The sequence below is a fragment of the Dermochelys coriacea genome, chromosome 11 (genome assembly GCF_009764565.3).
Source record: "Dermochelys coriacea isolate rDerCor1 chromosome 11, rDerCor1.pri.v4, whole genome shotgun sequence".
Classification (NCBI taxonomy): Eukaryota; Metazoa; Chordata; order Testudines; family Dermochelyidae; genus Dermochelys; species Dermochelys coriacea.
The window spans coordinates 65,946,483-65,963,629 of record NC_050078.2 but is presented as its reverse complement, the minus strand read 5'-3'; the positions used below and the strand labels follow the sequence as shown (position 1 = coordinate 65,963,629).

The window sequence follows — 17,147 nt, the reverse complement described above, 5'->3', positions numbered from 1 at the left end:
AAAAGTAATATTATTCATGAAGGTTGATATTCTCAGAGAAAAAATAAAAATAAAAAAATAGAGAAGCTACTACAGCAATGAGATTTTAAAAAAAAAGTGTCTATGTTTGCCAGCCACATTGCATAATTGAACACAGCGCAGTCACCTGTCTGCTTCCGTTTAACACAGGAGAGATGAGTTGATCTAGTATATTTGATAGCAGGTTTTAAAATGATTTTCCTGGAGGGAGAGTGGGCCTGAACTTCAGATTTTTTAGCAAGTTCAGCTTTCTTATACACTGCTATGGACAAGAAAACACAAAAGCACACAATCAGGGAAAAAGCCCAAACAGTTTTACATGACAACAAATCAACCAGGGGCCAGACCCACTGTTCTGTTACTCCAGTTTGATGCTTTAGGTTGCACTGGACTGAATTAATGAATTCATTAGTTTGCAGAGGTGAAGGAGTAATGCATTAACCCCAGATGTGTTGCCTTGTCCGCCATATGGGCATAAAGCTGGAGTAACAGAGGGGTGAGCCTAGCACCTTGTTTTGACGTAATTGTACACTGTCTGATTAAATAGTATTAATTAGTACTATCACGACATTCAACTTCTACAACAGAGTAACCTTGCAGTACTGTACAACAGCAAAAATATGGTAATAGTGAGTGTTAAATGAACCTTTTTTCCTTCTCACTTCATCTCTGGAGAGTGTGCTAGGTTCCTTTTTAGCTATTTTTCTTTCAGGAGTAGAAATCCTGCCTCTCCCAGTTTTAAAAGGTTTCTCTTTTTTATGCTTATCGAGAGATGATCTTCGAAATTCTCTCTCTGCTTTCTCCTCTTTAGGAACAGTCTCTAACTGTTCTGTCATGATGCTCCTATCATCATCTGTAGGGTCAGAGCAAATTATAACAACAAACAGAAAATTAGTAACAAATGTTAACAATGCTTTGGTGGAGGGGAAAGAAATTTGAAAATACAGCAGATCGTTTAAAATAAATGGCAGATTATTTTATAACATTTCTGAAATGTGCCAAAATTATTATTACTATTATTAATTATTATTATTATTATTTTGCTTTTTAATCATTATGGTTTGTTGGGAAGCAAAAACATTTTTTAAAAAAGGATAATGCACACCTTGAGTATCCGCCCACAGGCTGTCTGTGTCCATGACGGAGTCATCGATAGTTGTTTCATCTTTGTAATCATCATACGTCTCTGTCTTGTAATCGGTTAGCAGGATCTCCTCCTTTTCGGGTGAAGCAGGAGCTTCTGGCGAGCCCTCTTTGGGCTCTACCTGGATGTCAGCGGGTTCCTCCATCTCCATTTCCACTTCCTCTTCAGGCAGGGAGTCCCTTCTTTCCATTTCTTCCTGCTGCACGGCAGCAAAGCGCACACTGTGAGAGGCAGACTCGCCCTCATCCACAGTTGTCTGCACCACCGTGATGAAGTCATCCTCAATTGTCACAACAGACTCAATAACTCCTTTCAGTTCAGGCATTTCCTCTAGGCCAGCCTCCGTTGGCACCTCTTTTCCAGCAGGCGCCTCCAACTCTATTTCTTGGTGCATGACTGACATGAGTTGATGCTTATCATCTTCTTTTTTTTCTTCTTCTTCTTCATGCTCTTTGACTTTTAAAGACTCAGATGTTAAATCACACAGTAGCTGCTCTGTGGTTTCTGCAGGTCTCACAGCTATGTCTGGAGTTGGCTCTTTAATTTCTTCTTTAGGTTGTGGTATGCTCTCCATTTGGATGTCAGCTGTGTCTTCTTGCAGAGAGTCAGCTTTTGAAATGGCAAGCTTGATGGAAGGCTCTTCCATTGGCAATTGTGATGTAATCTCTTCTTCTGATACAGGTGGTTTCTGAGGTTCTGTTTTGCCATCATCAGGTTTCAAAGATTCTCCATTTAAGTCTTCTTGGATTTGATCATGTTCTCCGCTAGACTCGTAAGATTCTTCTTTATCTACTGCTTCCTGATGCACCAGATCAGGCTTAGGCATTTTCTCCTTAATTTCAGACTCAGATAGTTTGATGCTGTCCTTCATTTGACTAGGCTCAGTTGCTGAAAGAACATCTGCCTCCTTTGGTTTGTTGGGCAAAGAGGCCAAGTCCTTTTGCTGCTGCTGAATTTCTTGGGCTTCAGGCTCTGCTTTTTTTACAGAATCTGTGTCCTGCTTTGAACCAGCTGCAGCAAACTCACTGATCTCAGTATGTAGCTGAGTCTGGTATTCTTGGTCAGCTTTCCTGGCAGCAACATCCATCTCGTGTTTTATAGCATCGTAATCTGGCCTGTGTGGTGCTTCTATCTCAGCTACCCTTGGAACAATGCTAAGAGACTTTTCCTGTTTCTGAGTCAGTAAAGAAACAAGATCTTTTTCTTTTGTTACCTCTTTTGTTAATGCTTTGTCATATGCAGTATCACTCTCTGGCCCAGCTACATGAAGTTTATCAACTGTACCTTCTTCTTTCATTTCTAAAATTGCATCAGGCCTTTTTTTCTCATGTTTTGTATCTTCAAGGGAATAGATTTCTTTGGAATCAACTTGTTCCTCACTTTTTTCTAGCACAGTATCTAGCTTATCAGAACCTTTTTTCTCCTGCTCAAACTCCCTTTCCAGAACTGTTGGGTCACTGGAGATGTTTGGACTCAGGTCTTTTCCACTGCTGAATTCTTCTTTAGACTTTTCAGCTGCTGCCAACTTCACTTCTATCAAAGAGAGGTCAGCTGCCAGTCCCCTTTGCATTTTTTCATCCCCGCCTTCATAAAAGGGGCAGATTTCACTGGTTAAGCTCTCGCTGTCCTGGACTGGTGAAGGTAGTGGGACTGTGTACTTATTGAAAACACAGTAGCCTAAGTCTTCTAGCTGACTTTCAGCTTTTAGAGTTATGTGGTTTTCATCAGTCACAGGAGGCAGGGACGCACCACTGTCTTCTACAACAGCATCAGAAGGAACAGATTTTCTTCGTGCCACCTCTGTATCAGCACTCACAGAAGCTAATCTAGACCTTGTGCCTGCTAGGTCTAACATTTCAGGCAAATCAGGGGCCATTACAGCCCCGTTTTTGTAATAATCTTTAGCCAGGAAGGGCGACTCACACAAGGATTCAACCTGAATATTTTCTTCTTCCATTGCTTTTTCCTCCTCAATGTTTTCATCTTCCTCTGTGCTATCAATAGGGAAACAGGGGGCTCTCTCTAATGCCGGGGTGGTTGCTGGCAAGTAATCATCACCTTCATCCATGCTCCCACTAGTATTTGTTAGAATATCTGAAGCAAGGGGAGAGAGATCCTGAGCACGGCCAAAGCTGAATCCTAGTGCTATAGAATCTAGACAGGACATTGGCAGGTTAATTGACATACTCCTCTGTTCTATTGCAGATCTTCCCCCAAGTCCTAAGCTCCTGCTTAGAGTCAAATCATCTTTATTTTTACTATGGATCTGTCTCTTATCCCCATACACTTTGGGATCAATAGTGAACATCCTTTCCTGTGGAGAGCTAGGTTCCTCAGACTTATCTGATGGAAAACTCTGAGCAAGAGTACTATATCCTATTTCATGAGCAGGGACACTGGACGGTTGATCTGTTTCTGGCTGTAATTTCTTGTCTTCCTTTTTAGATATTAGAGGATCTGCATGATAAAGTTCATATGCACTTTTCTTAGTGTCACTAAGTTCATAGTAATCACTGCCTTGCTGCTGTATGTCACTTTTTGTTGCTTCCTCTTTCAAAGCAGATGTTTCAAAATACTTTGACATTCCTGACCTATCCTCCTCTACCTGTATTTCATGAGTAGCTGAATCTGAGATATGGAATGTATCCTCCTTAGCATCCTTTTCAATAGCTCTGTCTTCATGAAGTTCATGAGATGGGCTCTTTTCACTTGTTAACCTTGGTGCATCAGGAGCTTTTTCTGTTGTTTTTGATAACTGAACTGTATCTATAGGTTCTTTTGGTTTCTCAGGAAATGATTCATGGCTTAACTTGCCAGTGGGGGTCTCTGTGCTCTGCTGCTCTTCCTTTTTGGCATCTAATACTGCTAAGACCCCAGTTTGATCAGTCTCTTCTTCTGCTTTGAGACCATCAGATGACTTTTTAGCTTCACTAACAACGGCTTTGTCTGGAACAACTATTTTATCTTCCTGCTCTGCATAAAGTTTACTATCATCTAATACTTTGGAGGGCTGCCAATCCAGGAAGCCAGATCTTTCCTCCTCATCACTCTCGTCCCTTGTCATGTCCTTTTCTTCCCCCCAAGTAGAAACTTTCTGGATGGGTCTTTCCTCTGTAGTTGGTTTGAGGGCATCTGCAGCCATTGCTGAGACTTCTCCTCCCTCTGGCTTTTCTGTTTTGTCTTTGTGGATCTTTTCATCTTTTGAAAGATCTTTGGCAATCTCTTTGTCAGTGGACTCTTGTTTTGTTTTGCAACTGTCTTCAAGTTGTGATTTTGGTGGGACAGTCATTGGAGTTTCTGAAGGAGGTTCACTTTTGGCAGCAGCAGCAATGTCAATTCTAGATTCTGAAGGCAAAAGAGCAAGATTACTCTTCTGGCTGTCTGTAAAGTCATCTTTATATTTCAGGGGTATAGCTTGGCTAGATGGTATCTGGGTATCTGTACTCCTTCCATCTGTTTTACACTCCTTCGGCAGGTCAGCTGACAAGTCCCTGTGTCCTTGAGATACAAGAGGCTCTGCAGTTGAATCAGCACCTGGGTCTGCAAAACTTACTTCCCCTTTATTTTGCAGATCTGCATCCAAAGTCTGTCCCGACACAGTTGTATGCATTTTCTCTTCTTCTTTGCCCCGTGACTCCTTTTTATCTAGAGTCTCAGTTTTTGCTGGCTGTGGAACTAAGGCGTCATGTTTAGATTGCTCACCAGTCTTACTGTCTTTCTCTGACTCATGTTCCTTTGTGTCTAATGGCTCAGCTGTGAAAGGGCCTGTGCCCTCCTGGTCACGGATTTCCATCTTCGAGGCTGTAAGTAAATCTGAAGTAGTTTGGTTGGGTTTTATGACAAATTATTTAAAACACTTATAGGCAGTCATTTAGCTTACAACAATATTTTGGTATGATTAATGGAAGGGAGAGGGGAAAATATGCAAACATGCAGCAAGGCTATTCAGTTAGAAATTTGTTTTAAAGTGTTGCGCTTTCCTCTCGATGAACAAGGTTTTATCAGTGCATAAATGATAATATGAGTTACACATAATGCATCCGATGAAGTGAGCTGTAGCTCACGAAAGCTTATGCTCAAATAAATTTGTTAGTCTCTAAGGTGCCACAAGTCCTCCTTTTCTTTTTGCGAATACAGACTAACACTGCTGCTACTCTGAAACATATAAATCTGTCTCCACTGAATTGAGAAATATACCGTTTTGTTTCATGTGATTTCTTCATACTCATTACTTGTAACAGTAAAATCGTAATATCCCCCAATTAATATTTGAGTGCTTTGCTAGACTCTGAAGTCAATACAAATTTTGCTTTGGTAAATGTCTGCAAGATTTGGCCAAGTAACAGTATCCTTGTATATGTGCTTGAAATACACAATATATGCATTTACATAATACTACATCTCTTTTTAAATTACGAGTTTTTGTGTGTCTAGCTTAATCAAGGGAAATATTAAAATACACAGTACATGGGCTAAGTGTAGAACAAGGGCGCTCACTGACTAATATCACTGATCTTTTACATTTGCTTTTTAGCAAAAAAGCAAACAGCAGGTTATTCTCATGAAACTGACCTCATGCAACATGCACGGGATGTGAACCTGTGAACTTTGTATTTCCAAAGTTGCAGGGCCTTGGTTTCAGAAATGCAGAGCACTCACAGCTCCAAATGAAGTCAGTGGAAACCATGGGTGTGCAGCATCACTGAAAAATGAGGCCCTGGATTATTTTAAAATTAATCAAAATGTTACTCTGACATCTGTTACTGCTATATTCTTAGCATAGTTAATATTCTTTGGTAACATTTTAATATATAATTTACAGATGATTTATTAGTAGTCAATAGATTGATCTTTCCCTAGTGTATTATAAGACAAGGATAATGAAATCTATGCCAGAATGTGTTATAACATTGTCTAGTCTATAAAATTATGCATGTTTCCAGAACGTGCTACAACAAATCTCAGGCAAACAAATTTGGATCTCCTTACTCACAGAAGTTCTCCAGTTGAAGTCAATGAAACCATTTGTGTGAGTATAGCACACAGGTCTGGGCCCTTTATTATTTTTAAAGCAATTTGAATTAATGTGTTCATCATTATTTAAAATATTTAGATAGGTTATCTTTAGCTTAAAATATTAACCACCCTTCTAAACATTGTAGGTAGCAAGTAAAAACATCCACAACTGTCATACTTCCTCCTCCTCTCTATTTTTAAAGTTTTTGTGGTGTTTTGGTGACGGTGGTGATTATTTGCCACGCATATAATGTGCGAAAGCAAAGCCCATTAGCTGATTTCACTGTGGTTTCACTGAGACTTTCTTCACCTATAGCACTGTACCTCTGCTGGTAATGCTGATGCACATACCACATGATATTAGCAGGCACAATACCAAAGGAATTTCACCTGGTTCAACTGGGCCAAATAAAATTACTAGGACAGGCTTTTTTGTAAACACAAGCCTCCAACACCCAAAATCCCTTAATTAGGAAGCATATGGCTCATCATCACCTCATACGCTATGCAGGATGCATCCAATGAAGTGAGCTGTAGCTCAGGAAAGCTTATGCTCAAATAAATTTGTTAGTCTCTAAGGTGCCACAAGTCCTCCTTTTCTTAATGCAGTCTATGTTTCCCTCTGAAACAACTGATGAGAAATACTGTCAAAAGGACAAAACCTGAAGACTTACTTCTTATTCAAGCAAAACTATTGATTTCAGTTTGATCAAAACTACCAAAACTATTGATAGTTTTGCCTAAGCATTTTAGGATTTTACCCTAAGTGCCCAATTCCACACTTCATTACAAAGGCAAAAATCCCAGTGGGGTCGATGGGAATTGTGCCTGAGCAGAGACTTCAGGTTGGGCCATAAACTTGTAATAAGCTAAAATAAATGAAAACTCAAAGTTTTGGCAATGGTCAAGGCGGGAAGGGAAGGGGGGAGCTGACTGCAATGAATGGCAAGGATAAGACATAAGAAGCAATAGCCTTACGGAAACGAAACCAGAATGCACTGAAGCATAAATAAATAATAATACTGCACACAGCAAGCAAAAATATTTCTACAGTTTAAGCCTCTTTATGTCATACTCTAAGTCAATAAATCTCCCCCTTTTTTTAAAAAAAAGAAAACCAGATGGATCTCTGCACCAAAAAGAAAAAATGTATATACATAGATTAGCAATGTGACTGGCAAACACATCTGAGATGGGGGAAAAAAGGCTGATGTGGCAGTATCAGCTTAGTTGCAAAGCACATTGTATCATAGCAAAGTAAAAAAAAAAAATCAGGAATCAGCTGCAGTGGTGGGAAACCATTTGTTATACAGCATCTATGCAAATCGGGTTACCCGATACATACTCGTCAAGCATAATAACAAGAACAATAATAATAATAAACAAGAAGAGGAGGAAATGGAGCAGCCTTGGAAAGCACTGGAGAAAGCAGAAGAACTCATTTGCAGCAAACACATGCAATCCTAAGGAGGACACACCTTCCTCGGCCAAGGAAGGTATTTTTGCTTTCAGTGGCACCTCCTCGATAACTGTTATGCTCTTCCCGCTGGGTGCCACACTTGGCACACTGTCTTCATGATACACTTTGGCCTCCAAACCAGAATCCAGCCGGCCCTCTGTCTGCTCTGAAGGCTCAGCAGGCCCACTGTCTTTCCCCAGCTCCTTTCCAGGAAGAGCTGCTGGTTTCTCTTCCTCAGCCATTGGACTCTCTACTGTTTCTTCTTCTTGGGGGATGGAAAAGGAGGTGACATCAACACAAAGTACAAAGTTCAGTAGGACTGTTCTTACAGTAACACTTTCAGCTCTATAGGTGGACTAGATAGCCAACCTCAAGGCCGTGTCAGCTTCCATCCCATTTCAAGTGCTGGGGGGAGGAGGGGGGGAAGAGAGTGAGTTTGCCTTAGAACGAAAAAGGATGTATTATTTTCTGGTTGCCAAATTGCCTTTTGCATGGCAATGCGTAAGGCGTAACAGTATTGTTTGCCTCCTTGAGAAGCATGTTTAGGTTGTAAAATGAGAGCTGAAAGTGTTTTACAGACCTGCCCTTCCAACGCGGAAATGACTGTGGATCAAACACCCTGAATACTCATTGGAAATGGAGATGGTGCTGGGTGATAGATGGCCGTGAAAAGTCTGATGCATCCATGTACTCACAAAGTGTACTGAAATTTTTGATAAATGTGCTGTTTTCTCCAATGCAGGAAGTAACTCCTCTCACTGACCTTGAGGAAATTGAGCACTAACTGCCTAGTAAGTTAACCTACTACAAGGCACCCAGTTTGGTGTGGTGCTAATATAATTATATTAATATTAAACATATTTTTGGTTCTTCTCTTGCCACAGCAGTAGAAGGTTGAAGAGTGATTAATGAACTGTTCATTATGGGCCGGACTCTGGCACTCATACTCAGGTTGAAAAGTACCTTACCCCACGATAAAAGGATACGATTTTTTCACTGAACTCACGGATTCCGTGATTTTAACAGACCTCTGTAAATTCTGCCTTCAGCTTCAGCCCCCTGCTCAGGCAGTCAGCCCTTCACAGCAGTGGGGCTGCAGCAGGGCAACAGCTGTCAGCCCCCCACAGCAGTAGGGCAACGGCTGTCAGCCTCGGGTGTCGGGGCCCGGGGCGTCCGTGATTTATTGTTTATTGCCCACATTCTGCCCGTGAATTTTAATAAAAATCCCTGTACCAAAATCTTGATCTTACACAGGAGTATTCCCCGTGCTTAAGTCCCTCACTGAGTCAGGTTGAAGTAAGGTGCTATTGAACCTGAATAACAGTGGTTGTATCTGGCCTTGTTTTACTGATGCTAAACCTCTCTGTAAAGAAGTGATTTTTCTCCTGAGGCTGGTTTGGGAAAAAGAACTAAATTTATGCCTTTATAAACCACAAGAAAGAATGTGTTCATTAGCTTGTGAGGAGAAAATAGTTATCCAAAATACAGCATTATTAATTAAAATATAAAAATTAAATTAGTTATGTAATTCAGCTCAAATTAACAGAAGTCAGAAGATTCAGAATTAGAACTGTAACTGTGTCTTTCACCAGATCATGGTGCCTAGGTGTTGCAGGGATCTTTAAGCATAGGTGGGTGTTATCTAACAAAAAAGTGTAATATATTGGCACAATAAGGGTAAGTTAATGACAGTGTTCAACTACAAAATCTTTATTTCCTTGCTTAAACACTTTACTAAACTTTGTTTTGCTTTGTTTTCTTTTGCATTTATGTCTCTTTTTAAAATTTTAGATCAAAAATGGAAAGGATTCAATTCTCTACCTCATTTTTATGTAATTGTAACTTCATTGCTATCACACAAATAACACGGCTGCAGAATAGGTGGAACAAAGTGAACAATTTGGTCCAAAGAAAGTATAATTAGCTAAATGTTGTAAATAACTGTCAATATTATAGATCATAATGGCTTTTTCAGTATTATTACAGCCCATCATACCAATATTATTTTGAGAACACAGTTAAAAAAGAAACACTACCAAAACAAAAGTTACATGAAATATCTTCTCATATGTTTTTACATTGGGGAAAAAACCCCTACTTCACCAAGACCATAGATTTTTGCTTTAGTACGGAGCAACATTTTACTATTGGGTTACAATCTCCAAAACATGAGGTTTATAATGGAAACATTTATACAATCTTAATTATAGCTGCATTGCTGGGTGTGTCTATATCTGCAGAAAAAAAGATTTTCTACTTGAATGAACAAGCATCTGTATTTTCAGATGTAAATAACCACACATACAAAAGTCAAGTACTAGTTCCACCTAAAAATATATTGAAACACTTGTCTTTTCTATTATTTCCCCCCTTTCTAGGAAATAGATTTACCTATCTGATCCAATAATATTATAATATTCAATACACTCTTCAATATCAAGCTAAATTCTCTGATGTGGTAAGCTCGTCACTGACATGATCTCCTCAGTTCTTCTCATATGTTTCACTGAACAACTACAGATATTCAGGGCTATTCTTCTGTGACTTAAACCTCTGCAGAATGTCATCATTCTTCAGATTCAGTTTAAGTCCCAGGCTAATTTAGCACAACAGTGTTGAGCCACTAAGAACACCTTTTTCACTATCTGGAGTAGGAACTGACTCCACAAAATTAATTCCACCCTTCTTCAACACTCTTGATAAAATAATACAGCTAATTTTACTCAACGAGGGGTTCAACCTAATAAGAGATGGGATACAGAATGTATTTACTTTCGTAAATGTCTATCTTACAGGTCATCTTGTTGATGACCAGATAAACACATTGTCAGCTGGACACGTGGAATATTGGTAAAGACACCATAGGTCAAGTTAATCCCTGTGAAGTCAACAGAGGTACACTAAGGATGAATCTGGCCTCCTTTGCCCTACCTGATGAATCAAAGATGATCAGTCAGTTTCTACGGCTGTCCTAGTGGATGGGTATTGTTTTTTTCGGTAGCATTAACAACTGGCTTAACTCAGGTATCAAATGATAGCCTACTTTTCACACTTTCTCTGGCAGTGATCCTCTCCCAAAAGGAGAAGGAACAATTTATACTTTTTAAAAATTAGCTGCTCCTTTCACTGCAATAATCAAGGCCATTTTACTACAAATTATGGACTAAATTCAACTCCTGTGGAAGTGGCTGCATCTCTGTTGGCCACCATGGACTTGGGTCCATTTATAGCACTGCTGCATTTGGCTCTAATGCTGAAGCCTCCACTTGGGGTGTGTGGGTTCCAGAGAGACTTCACCTTCACGTGAAAAAAAAATCCAAAAGACTCTCTCCCACAGAAACAAGTTACTTGAGGCACAATAATGGGATGAATATCATGTAGCAGGATGGAAAGGAGGAAGAACAAAGAGGGACCATGCCTGGTTCACCTTCATCGCAGCCTAACAAGGCCTCTGCACTCTGCGCTGTAGCACTGGGGAGTGTATTAGAATCAGTCCACTCTGAGCTGAACAAAGGGTGCTCATAGTACTCCTCGTCTGAATTGCACGGGTCATCAACAGGCACAGACACTGAAATGGAGGGTGCTAGGTGTTTACGCCTCTCCCCGCTGGTAGCGGACCTATAGCATGGGCAGCTGTGTAGAGGTCCCACCTTTTCCTCAGCCCCTTCATCTACAAACAGACACACACAGGAAGAAACTGCAGGGAGAACTGGACAGACAAAGATAAGACAAGACAGGATGGACACATGCACAGACACATCAAGCTGCTATGTCAGTGGTTTTTAACCTTTTTTCATTTGAGGACCCTTAAAAAATTGAATGGAGCTGCGGACCCCTTTGGAAATCTTAGACATTGTCTGTGGGCCCCCAGCAGTCTGTGGACCAGAGGTTGAAAACCACTGTACTATGTCATACCATGGAGTGGATGAAACCAGCCATGCTAAGCAATGGAAGACATGAGGTTTACATTCATTTAAGGTATTGTTTATGTATTTATTTCCTGTCTCTCTTAGTGCCTATAATAACAGTACTCAAGCATCAAACATATCAAGAAATTCAAAATCACTCAGTTATAGAAGGGCAATATGCTGCACTCAATCCAAAATTCACAACTCATATTGAAGTCAATGGAGGTTACAAACATAGCTAGAGGGTAGAAGGTAGCCCTGGTGCATTCCAGGTCTGAGCTGTATAATCCCTTCAAAAATAGCTGAAACTTTTGAAAGTACAAAATCTAAAAAGCTATTTTCATTTAAAAAAATCAATTTACTGTACTTTGGTAGACACCGTTTTTGTTTTTTAACCTCCTGCAACTCCTTTCAGCTACACATCAATGAATGACACTTTAACCTAAAGAAAGAAAGTTGTTTTAAGCCGGTGGCTATCATTTCTGTGCTAAAATCCTCCCACGTACTGCTGCCTTTCAGCCGTTTCTTTTACTGTCCATTCCTGCCCTATATATTGCTTTGCCATGTTCCTATAGCCTACCTGGCTCTCCGCTGGGAGTTTTCCAATGCATTGTAATGAAGGCTTTATTCATCTCCCACTGAAAAGTTAGAGTGTATCGTATCAGGTTAGCTCAGCTACTGATAGCAAGAGGAGGTTCCGTGCAGTTTCTAGTAACATAGGTTAACGAAATAACACAGCTGCAATAAAAAATAGCCAACTATCCAACCTATTAACTGGAACAGGTGCATAGTTTGTGGTGCACACTGAACATGAATGAACTCACGAAGAACTAAAATGTTCATTTTCTGATGACTAGAAATTAAGTCTTGGGTTGACCATCCTCTGAGTGTGATAGCCAGTGACTTGTTGACCACTTTATTCATAGGATATACTCTTCAGTCAGTATCTGTAACTATAGATTACCTGTTGGATTTTCTGCCAGCATGAAAATTGCAAAATAATTTCTTTTTCTTCTCCTTCTTTGATATAGAGTCCTGAACCCAACCCAACCCAACCCAACCCCACCCCACCTCAATAATGAAGAAGTTAATCAAGCCACTTAAAATTTCCAGATCTGTGTACCTGAGCATCCCAATGTTGAAAGCAATAGCATTGTGGCTGCAGAGTGCTAGTTCTAGCAATGATACCTAACCTGAGTGAACCCCTGAAGTAAGAAAAGCGAATCTGACAGAGGAATGTGCATGAGTCATGACCCACCCCAAGATATCTATCTCAGTTATTATTCCACTTTAGGCTGTAGCATATTAATTTACCAGTCACTGTAATCATGAACAAGCTGGTCCTTCCATTTACGGTACATCGCTCCCTTTATATGGAGAAGAATAAGTGGGTACAGAAAAGTTAGATATAAAGGCCAGACTGTGCAGCTTTCACTCACATTGCGAACACTTATGCACCATTAGCCTCATTGATTTTGGTGGGTCTGCTCATGTAAGGGAGGGCTCAGTGATGTGAGGAAGGGTTGCATAATGTTGCCCTAAGAAGGTTACTCTTGGAGAATGTAGCCAGGAAGAGGTAAACAATAGGGTAAGGAGGAAAATATGATGTGTTGACCAAGGACAATCTGGATCTTGACCAACAAGACAATGCATGCAGATAATTTTTGCAGATAAAATGAGCCAGTATTTAAAGTTTGTTTGTGTTGTATGCCCTCCTTCCCCCATTTGGCAACAAGCTATTGATCTCATATGACGTGCACTTAAAAAATCCTGGACTGATTAAGGTATCCCAGCTAAGCCATGAGAATAAAAACTGCCTCCTGACTCAGTTTGCTAGTGAATGTTACCAAACAGCAGATGCTTTCCTTGATGTGCTTTGGAGACAGCACATGCAACTCCTGGGGGAATTCTGTTCCACTGCATGCTACAGAATTCATGCCCCCTGCAGATTCCTTTGCTTCCCCACAGAAAAATGACTGACTGGGAAGCAAAGAGAAGCTGCAAAAGCGGCCAGGCACCCCTCCCCAGCAGTGCGGGCGTGTCATTTCAGGCACCGGGAGTAGCCAGTGAAGGGGTAAATCACCACAGAGGAGTGGGGGACAGGGCTAGGGACTCCACAGCTAGTGGTTCCTACCCTGTACCAGGCTCAGCTGCTACTCCCCGCTGGGCTGGAGATGGGGGAGGACAGGATTTCCTCTTCCCCTACAGGTCAGACTCACCCCCAGAAACCTCTGCTGGCTGCAGGAAGCTCCGCACTCCCCTCCCATGCTTCCTGCCCCCATCACTCCCAGCTGCGGGGGGAGGGATCACTGTACTGGGAACTGCTACCCCGCTCGCCCAACCCCCTTGCATCCAGACCCCTCATACCCAGACCCCCCCCCACCGAGCCTCAATCCCCCGCACCCAGAACACCCCACAAAGCCCCCCATACCCAAACCCCCACACTGCTTCACCTCTCCCCTCCATCCAGACCCCCCATGCTGAGCCCCACCCCTGTGCATCTGGACCCCCACCCCATGCTGAGACCCCTGCACTCAAACCCCCACTCTTATGAGCCCTGTCCCCCTGCAGCTGGACCACTCCACTGAGCCCCAACCAGCTACTCCTGGACTCCCACCCACCCTAGCAAGCCCCTCTCCCCCAGCACCCAGACCCTCCCACTGAGCCCCCCACACCCAGACGCCCCCACCGAGCTCCATCCCCCACATGCAGATCTCCCCTGCTGAGCCCCAACCACCTTCACTTGGACCCCCAGCAGCATCCCATTGCCCCTTTACCAGAACTTCCCCAATGAGACCCTGTGCATCCAGATCCCCCCTGCACCCAGACTCCCCACTGAGCTGCCTGCAGCCACATTGCCCCACACAGAACCATCTCAACCCACACCTGGATTCCGCCACACTGAGCTCCTCTGCACTTGGATCCTGCCTTGCTGAGCCTTCCCACCCACACCTATTGCACCTGGCATGGGGGAGCAGGCAGGGCCCTGGGGTGTTTCTGGGGCAGGCCTTGCCCTTGCACTATGTCAGGATCAGGTGCAGCCTCACCATATCCTGGGCAGGGGCTGCAGAGTGGTCTTCCACCTCTGTGCAGCCCATGGTCCATGTTGCCCCCTGCTATGTTTCGGCCTCCGCATTTAATTACTGACAAATAAAATTTGCAGAATTTTAAAATATTGTTCACAGAAAAAAATCTCCTATTTTTTTAGTGCAGAATTCCTCCGGAGTAATGACATGCACAATCAGACATGAGCACTACACCCTACGTGCAGGATGGGGCACGTCTGGCTAAGCAGACCCAGAAGTGGGATGCCAGGGTTTTTTTTAGTCTCAGGTTGGATCATAGAATCATAGAATCATAGAATCATAGAATATCAGGGTTGGAAGGGACCCCAGAAGGTCATCTAGTCCAACCCCCTGCTCAAAGCAGGACCAAGTCCCAGTTAAATCATCCCAGCCAGGGCTTTGTCAAGCCTGACCTTAAAAACCTCTAAGGAAGGAGATTCTACCACCTCCCTAGGTAACGCATTCCAGTGTTTCACCACCCTCTTAGTGAAAAAGTTTTTCCTAATATCCAATCTAAACCTCCCCCATTGCAACTTGAGACCATTACTCCTCGTTCTGTCATCTGCTACCATTGAGAACAGTCTAGAGCCATCCTCTTTGAAACCCCCTTTCAGGTAGTTGAAAGCAGCTATCAAATCCCCCCTCATTCTTCTCTTCTGCAGACTAAACAATCCCAGCTCCCTCAGCCTCTCCTCATAAGTCATGTGCTCTAGACCCCTAATCATTTTTGTTGCCCTTCGTTGTACTCTTTCCAATTTATCCACATCCTTCCTGTAGTGTGGGGCCCAAAACTGGACACAGTACTCCAGATGAGGCCTCACCAGTGTCGAATAGAGGGGAACGATCACGTCCCTCGATCTGCTCGCTATGCCCCTACTTATACAACCCAAAATGCCATTGGCCTTCTTGGCAACAAGGGCACACTGCTGACTCATATCCAGCTTCTCGTCCACTGTCACCCCTAGGTCCTTTTCCGCAGAACTGCTGCCGAGCCATTCGGTCCCTAGTCTGTAGCGGTGCATTGGATTCTTCCATCCTAAGTGCAGGACCCTGCATTTATCCTTATTGAACCTCATTAGATTTCTTTTGGCCCAATCCTCCAATTTGTCTAGGTCCTTCTGTATCCTATCCCTCCCCTCCAGCGTATCTACCACTCCTCCCAGTTTAGTATCATCCGCAAATTTGCTGAGAGTGCAATCCACACCATCCTCCAGATCATTTATGAAGATATTGAACAAAACGGGCCCCAGGACCGACCCCTGGGGCACTCCACTTGACACCGGCTGCCAACTAGACATGGAGCCATTGATCACTACCCGTTGAGCCCGACAATCTAGCCAGCTTTCTACCCACCTTATAGTGCATTCATCCAGCCCATACTTCCTTAACTTGCTGACAAGAATGCTGTGGGAGACCGTGTCAAAAGCTTTGCTAAAGTCAAGAAACAATACATCCACTGCTTTCCCTTCATCCACAGAACCAGTAATCTCATCATAAAAGGCGATTAGATTAGTCAGGCATGACCTTCCCTTGGTGAATCCATGCTGACTGTTCCTGATCACTTTCCTCTCCTCTAAGTGCTTCAGGATTGATTCTTTGAGGACCTGCTCCATGATTTTTCCAGGGACTGAGGTGAGGCTGACCGGCCTGTAGTTCCCAGGATCCTCCTTCTTCCCTTTTTTAAAGATGGGCACTACATTAGCCTTTTTCCAGTCATCCGGGACTTCCCCCGTTCGCCACGAGTTTTCAAAGATAATGGCCAAGGGCTCTGCAATCACAGCCGCCAATTCCTTCAGCACTCTCGGATGCAATTCGTCCGGCCCCATGGACTTGTGCACGTCCAGCTTTTCTAAATAGTCCCTAACCACCTCTATCTCTACAGAGGGCTGGCCATCTCTTCCCCATTTTGTGTTGCCCAGCACAGCAGTCTGGGAGCTGACCTTGTTAGTGAAAACAGAGGCAAAAAAAGCATTGAGTACATTAGCTTTTTCCACATCCTCTGTCACTAGCTTGCCTCCCTCATTCAGTAAGGGGCCCACACTTTCCTTGGCTTTCTTCTTGTTGCCAACATACCTGAAGAAACCCTTCTTGTTACTCTTGACATCTCTTGCTAGCTGCAGCTCCAGGTGCGATTTGGCCCTCCTGATATCTTTCCTACATGCCCGAGCAATATTTTTATACTCTTCCCTGGTCATATGTCCAACCTTCCACTTCTTGTAAGCTTCTTTTTTATGTTTAAGATCCGCTAGGATTTCACCATTAAGCCAAGCTGGTCGCCTGCCATATTTACTATTCTTTCGACTCATCGGGATGGTTTGTCCCTGTAACCTCAACAGGGATTCCTTGAAATACAGCCAGCTCTCCTGGACTCCCTTCCCTTTCATGTTAGTCCCCCAGGGGATCCTGGCCATCTGTTCCCTGAGGGAGTCAAAGTCTGCTTTCCTGAAGTCCAGGGTCCGTATCCTGCTGCTTACCTTTCTTCCCTGCGTCAGGATCCTGAACTCAACCAACTCATGGTCACTGCCTCCCAGATTCCC

At 42.9% G+C, this 17,147-nt stretch overlaps 1 protein-coding gene across 50 annotated transcripts in view; it reads right to left on the bottom strand.

Annotated features, from left to right (window-relative positions):
- Positions 1-17,147, bottom strand: part of MAP2 (microtubule associated protein 2) — a 344,721-nt gene that overhangs the window by 46,444 nt on the left and 281,130 nt on the right. For 13 of the 50 annotated variants that reach the window (XM_038421391.2, XM_038421395.2, XM_038421392.2 and 10 more), the window contains 4 exons: positions 7,657-7,902; positions 1,124-4,975; positions 665-871; positions 146-280 (listed from right to left, as the gene is read on the bottom strand). The exons of 6 other annotated variants lie outside the window; for them this stretch is intronic. In XM_038421391.2, coding sequence (XP_038277319.1) covers positions 146-280; positions 665-871; positions 1,124-4,975; positions 7,657-7,902 — 4,440 coding nt within the window. The remainder of the gene's footprint in view (positions 1-145; positions 281-664; positions 872-1,123; positions 4,976-7,656; positions 7,903-17,147) is intronic. 31 more of the 50 variants (XM_038421402.2, XM_043505675.1, XM_038421401.2 and 28 more) reach the window with 8 other exon arrangements.